We start from the raw sequence: 6,049 nt of genomic DNA on the forward strand, positions 1-6,049 counted from the left end.
TCATTGGCTCAGAGTCACCCAGCATCTAAGGTTGGAGTAGAACTCATGGTATCCTAAGCCTGGTGCCTTAGCCTCTAGACCAGTGATGGCTAACCTTTTCAGCTTGGTGTGTCGAAAATCGGGAAAAAGTGGAGCCTTCCTCGGGTCATGTGTCACTTCAAGAAATATCAATAATTTGATTTATGACGGACTGGGCTGGGGTGATCACGCAGGGCTGTGAAACTAGTCTCCCTGGTCTCAGGGCTGCAGGTGCAGGATGTGGGGATCGGAAGGCCACCTTACAGGGCTGTGAACCTCAACCTTTCCTCCTGTAGCGTTCCTGAGGTAATGAAACTGACAAACCTCAGTTTATGACGGTTAAAACTGGTTCTCTGCTGCAAAGATCTTGCGGCAGCGGTGACACCACGCCTCCATGCAACAAGCAGGGAGCAGGGATTGGAGCAGAGCACAGGCAGCCTCTAAATGTGCAGGTTTTCCCCACACCAACAGGCGTGTCAGTCAAAGTGCCTCGGCGTGTCACGAGTGACACGCGTGTCATAGGTTACCCATCACTGCGCTAGACTAAAGTTGCCATTTCCTGCAGTGTCCTTACAATAAGCTGCTATACCAGCCTCCCTGATCCCAAACAATCTCCAGTAATATTAGGACAAGAGTTTTCAGGAGTTTTCAGTATTTTGTACATTTAAAAATGTTGAAGTAATATTGTATTCTTTCAAGAGAGTGATACTAGAGGGGGAGCTCTCGCCTCACGATCAGGAGGCTCTGAGTTCGATCCTAGGTAGCGACAGATATTTCTCTCTCTGGCTACAATGAGTAAATATCACCTGCGAACTCTGCATTGGTGACAGGAGGAGCGTCTGGCCAGTAAGCACTCGGCTCCATTGAGTTGCTCCGACTCCACCCTGATGCAAGGGATTACAGGGTCATTAAAAGATTAAAAAACATGAATTATTTTGACAGCTGTTCCCTAATAAGCACCTCTTCTTTTCCTCCTCCTCCTCCTCCTCCTCCTCGTCCATCATTCAGGAATTGCATCCTGATGAAATCGACACAGATTCTGCCTACATCCTTTTCTACGAACAGCAAGGAGTGGACTATGCACAGTTTTTGCCAAAGATTGAGGGCAAGAATATGGCGGATACCAGTAGCATGGATGAAGATTTTGAGTCCGATTACAAAAAGTACTGTGTCTTGCAATGAGCAAAACGGGTTTCGTAAAGGTTAGTCCGAGGAGATTGCATCACAAGGCTGGCAACAAAAGAGAACAAAAGGAAATACGGTTTTAACTGAGCAGAAGAGCTAGGTGTAGTTTTTATTTTTTTATTTTTTATTTTATTTTTAATTTTCCTCCTGTGACCGGAAAGCACAACTAAAGAAAAAAACAAAATTAAAAAAAAAATAGCAGGGGGAGAAAGAGAAACTCTAATTAAAGTGAGCATTTATCAGGTGGCATTTGCTTTGGTTTCCCATCTTTGTTGCTTCATGCCCAGAGGGTGGGGGAAGAAGACCCGTTGGTTAAACTGTTTTATTTTGCCTTCAGCCTTTAACCTCAGCAAACTAAAGACTAGATGCATTTAAAATTTGAGAAAGGTAATCCAGCGAAGAGGCAGAATAACCGTAGTCTGTTCGTCCCTTTGACCAATTTGCTCTTAGAGACGTCTGAAGTAAGTTGGGGTTGGGGAAAGAAATGACATTTGGGAAAGCTCTCTTCCAATTGTTGCTAATGATTCACTTGTAGTGTTGTCCTGACAACATGAAATTTCTACCTCCTTTTTCTGAAGTTTGATTCCATGTCTGCGAGGAGAAGAGGCACACGCAGAGACGGCAGGCACAAGCCGCAGAAAATTCCTGCAAACTTTCCCTGCTGTTCATTTTCTCTCACTTGATGTATTTGTTAGCAGTTCCTTTCCGTCGCCTTAAGAATAAAGTTTCCTCTCTTTTTTATTTTTTTTTGACCTTGTGGAATTGTTCCAACCCTTTTGGCTTTCAGAGAGGTTCCAGAGCAGCTCCAGCAGCCTTTTGGCGCTTGAAAGGGCTGGAGATCTGGAAACTGAGGCAGCTCCAGGCTGTTCCTGGGGGCAGTGAGTAGGCTAATTATTTGTATTCATCTCCACTTTGGATGGATTGGGGTGTTCTAGGAGCCAAGCGTTTCTCTGTGTACAAGAGGGTACTTGGGTAAGAAACCTGCTCTGGTTGTGAAAATATTTTGCCATTGTGGTTACCCTGTCCCCTCAACTTACAACTTTCATTCAGAAGAAGCTAGTTCCTGATTTTTTTGGTGTATTGATCTGATCGCTCTTGAGAATGGGAAAGTCAAATCAGGAATCTGTTCCCCAACTCAACCCAACCCAATGCAACTCAACCCAGCCCACTGCAACTTAACCAACCCAACTTAATGCAACTCTACCCAACCCAAGTCAACCCAACTCAATGCAATTTAACTCAACCCAACCCAACCTGATGCAACTCTACCCAACCCAACCCAATGCAACTCAACCTAATTCAACCCAACCTTTAAATCCCAGAAACAAGGGAGCCTGGTTGAGTGCTTTGAGCCAACAGTGTGTCAGTGATGGCTGATGGGAAATGTGTACCCAAAGGAGGACTATAGGCAGGGAGGGGTCAAAAAGTTCAAGATGGAGTCGGTGACTATAATCAAAATTCTACCCACCTTTTTATACTTGTGTCACGCGTGCAGGAGATGGGCGGGGCTTCAGAAGGGCAGTGACAGCCGCCATCTTGATTTTTAGGACCCCCTCCCCCAAGTAGCCGCCCCTCACAATGGAGATGGACTACAAGGCTAACAGCCTCTTCTACCGCACTCCTAGCACCAATCCTTCATTTGTGGTAGACCTTTTGAAAGGAGAGAGTCCTCACACATATTGTTCTCTCTTCCTTCATTGGAGGGAGTGCCAGTCGTGTTTTTTTAAAAAAAATTATTTGCACTTTAAAAATAATAATAAAAACATAACAGAGTTCATTTTTCAGTGCTTTGGGGATAGCTGTGTGCGTGCTTGGGTGTGTGTCCTTTCCATTCCTTTTTCTTTCGAAAAGCAACGTTAACATGTCTGAAGGATGACCATCAGCGACGGAGAGGTTGTCCGTTCTACCACCCAACAGGCTATCCTTTTGGGGTAGCCAACCTTGTCCCCGGAAGGAATATTAATACTTCAAACCCACTTCAAGCATATTGTGGCTTTTAACCATCTCTCGATGGTGATTCCCCTTTATCTGTTCTTGTAGGTCAGCCAGAGTCAAAGCAGAGCAGTGAGGTGGGTGGCTGCATAAATGTAATAATTAAATGAAAGAAGGAATTAAATTGGCAGCCATGTCCAGCTTCTATGAATGGAAATGGATTGAGAGAGCAGAATAATGAGGGAGCTACGGCAAATGTTCCCATTTTCAGGTGAGCTGAAAATCCTTCGATTTGAAAATCCTTCCTTACCTCTGCATTTGTTGAGCCAAGCCCTAAATCAGACACACACACACCCTCCTCATTCCAATCAGATGATGAAATAAGGTTGATCAGAGGTTAGGATAAACCGTCATTTCTTCACAAACGAAGCCTCTGAATCAGCTCTTAGTAACACAGTGAGATTTTCAAAGAGCGGCGAAGGTGAGTTTTGCTCCTAATCTGGAAATCTATAGCATGGAGGACTATCTCAGCCTTCCACTGTTCTTTGAACTGCTCCTGTCAATCCTTCTCTTACTGAGAACCTGACAAAAATCCACGGGATTTCTTTCAGCTAATTTCCCCGTCGTTCCCTCATTCCCCCCCACAAAGCAAAATCACTTAGATTTTGTTGGCATCAGGCTATCTTCTTCCAACTGCGGTGTTCTCAGAACACTTTTTTTTAAAAACTCCCTTTTTCGTTCCTGGTACCCTTTTCTGGCAGTTCCAGGGCATTGTGGCTTCGTCTAACCTCACATTAGAAACGAGGATTAGTGTTGAAGCTTGGCAAACATGGGGAAGGATTGCAGGGGTCAGGTGGACCTTAACATTTGAGCCTGCTCTTTGGTAGGTCTTTCTCCACTCTCAGAATATCCCCATCCGGACTGCTTTCAAATTGGCGGACTTTAACTCCCCAGAATTCCCCAGCCAGTAAGCAACACAGATCTTAATTCACCCCGAGTGGGCGTTAAAAGTCCACCCAATGTAAAACATGCTGGCTGAGGAATTTTGGGGAGTTGAAGTCCAAGGCACCAAGGTTGAGAAACACTGCCGGAGAACCCAACAGTTGACAGTTGCTAAGTCTTTTGACGGTCTCCTTGAAACGATTTGCGTCCAAGCAACTCAGCCATGCACTGTGGAACTTAACCCATCCAAGTGATGTGGCACCATCATCCAGCGGTCGCTTGTGTTGGGGCCCTTTGTCACTTCCATTAGCGTGCGCATGTGTGTGAAAGTTGCAGACGGGGTTACTTCAAACCCAGATCTTCAGCTGGACCCAGGGCAGAAGGTTAGGGCGCAACCTAAGGAGAAGAAGGACCTAGGTAGTGTCTCTTAGCTTGCCGTGCAAGATCAAACCACCATCGTCTATAAAGTCCCATAATCCTTGACTGTGCTGTGTAGTCCAGAGTAGCTCCTGAAAACCAGCTTCCCAACATCAGTTCTAATGGGTGCCACCACTCAGTCGTGTGATTAATAGCGTGACGTTCCCCCTTTTGCCTAAAAAACAAGCCAGCATCTTGTTGAACGCATCGTGCGATGCCTATCAATCTGCGATGTAGCCAAATCCTGGGGGTGGGGAGAGATTTGAACAATGCCTTGGCCCCTAATTGTCCATTTTCTTGACCTCTTTGAGCATGGAGAAAGTCCCTACTTTAAAAATACTCCTTCTTTGAAGATCCCTTCCACGTCGCTCTTCATCTCTTCGTTTCTTTGGGAAACAGTTTGGGTTTTTAAGTTCCAGCCCAGCATGATCCGCTCACCTCGTCTTTAATCTGCCATGCTTTGTTACATTGGTTGTAATGATTAATATTTTTTTTTTAAGAAAAAAGGTTTAAATTAATTCCTAAATTTAATAGGAAAAGCAAAACAAACGATTTAAGTTAACTGTTTAACTATATTTGCTCTGTAAATTATTGTATAAAACCTATTGACAATGCACTGAATTTAGAAAGACTGTGTACATAAGTACTGTGTAAATAATTCAAAGGGGAAAAAACAAAGTATTAATGTATTGGGATATGACCTGTATTAAAAAAAAAAAGCAAGTCCAAGTAACTGTATATGGAGTGAACTTGTCTATCTGTAAGTATATTATTCAAGCAAATTAAATACTGTGGATGCAACTCAACTCTGTCGACCGATTCATCATTGGAAAATTTAAAGGGGCAGCTTCCATAAAAATTAAATTACTCAGTCAGTTTTGATAGGGAAATAACGCCATGACGTGACCTTTCTCCTGGGTTATGCGTTACCTGAAAAACAAATATTGTCATTCATTCACTCACTCATCCATGCATTGAATTTAAGTACAGGTGGTTCTCAACTTATGATCACAATTGAGCCCAATATTTCCACTGCTAAGCAAGATTGTTGTAGAGTGAGTTTTGCCCCATTTTATGACTTGTCTTGCCACAGTTGTTAAATGAATCACTGCAGGTGTTAAGCTAGTTACACCGTCGTTAAAACAAACTTGGCTTCCCCTCTTAACAAAGCACCTAAGGGCAGGACAAGAAGCAACGGGTGGAAACTAATCAAGGAGAGAAGCAACTTAGAACTGAGGAGAAATTTACCGACAGTTAGAACAATTAAACAGTGGAACAACTTGCCTCTAGAAGTTGTGAAAGCTCCAACACTGGGAGTTTTTAAGAAGAGATTGGACAACCGTTTGTCTGATGTGGTATAGAGTTTCCTGCCTAGGCAGGGGGTTGGACTAGAAGACCTCCCAAGTCCCTTCCGACTCTGTTATTCTATTCTATTCTAACTTTACTTGTCAGGAGGTCACAAAAGGTGATCACATGATCCCTGGGACACGGCAACTGTCATAAAAAAGGTGGTCATGTGACCACGGGATTGCTACAACAGTTGTAAGTGTGAAAA

At 43.8% G+C, this 6,049-nt stretch overlaps 1 protein-coding gene across 6 annotated transcripts in view; it reads left to right on the forward strand.

Moving 5' to 3' along the window:
• Positions 1 to 5,300, forward strand: part of USP32 (ubiquitin specific peptidase 32) — a 206,466-nt gene extending 201,166 nt beyond the window's left edge. For all 6 annotated transcript variants that reach the window (XM_087925228.1, XM_087925232.1, XM_087925236.1 and 3 more), the window contains exon 34: positions 1,027 to 5,300. In XM_087925228.1, the coding sequence (XP_087781354.1) occupies positions 1,027 to 1,200 (174 nt within the window). In that variant the 3' untranslated portion in view covers positions 1,201 to 5,300. The remainder of the gene's footprint in view (positions 1 to 1,026) is intronic.
• The last annotated feature ends 749 nt before the right edge of the window (positions 5,301 to 6,049 follow it).

This window comes from Pseudonaja textilis, chromosome 1 (genome assembly GCF_049901715.1).
Source record: "Pseudonaja textilis isolate UNSWEBS1 chromosome 1, rPseTex1.2, whole genome shotgun sequence".
NCBI classification, from domain to species: Eukaryota; Metazoa; Chordata; class Lepidosauria; order Squamata; family Elapidae; genus Pseudonaja; species Pseudonaja textilis.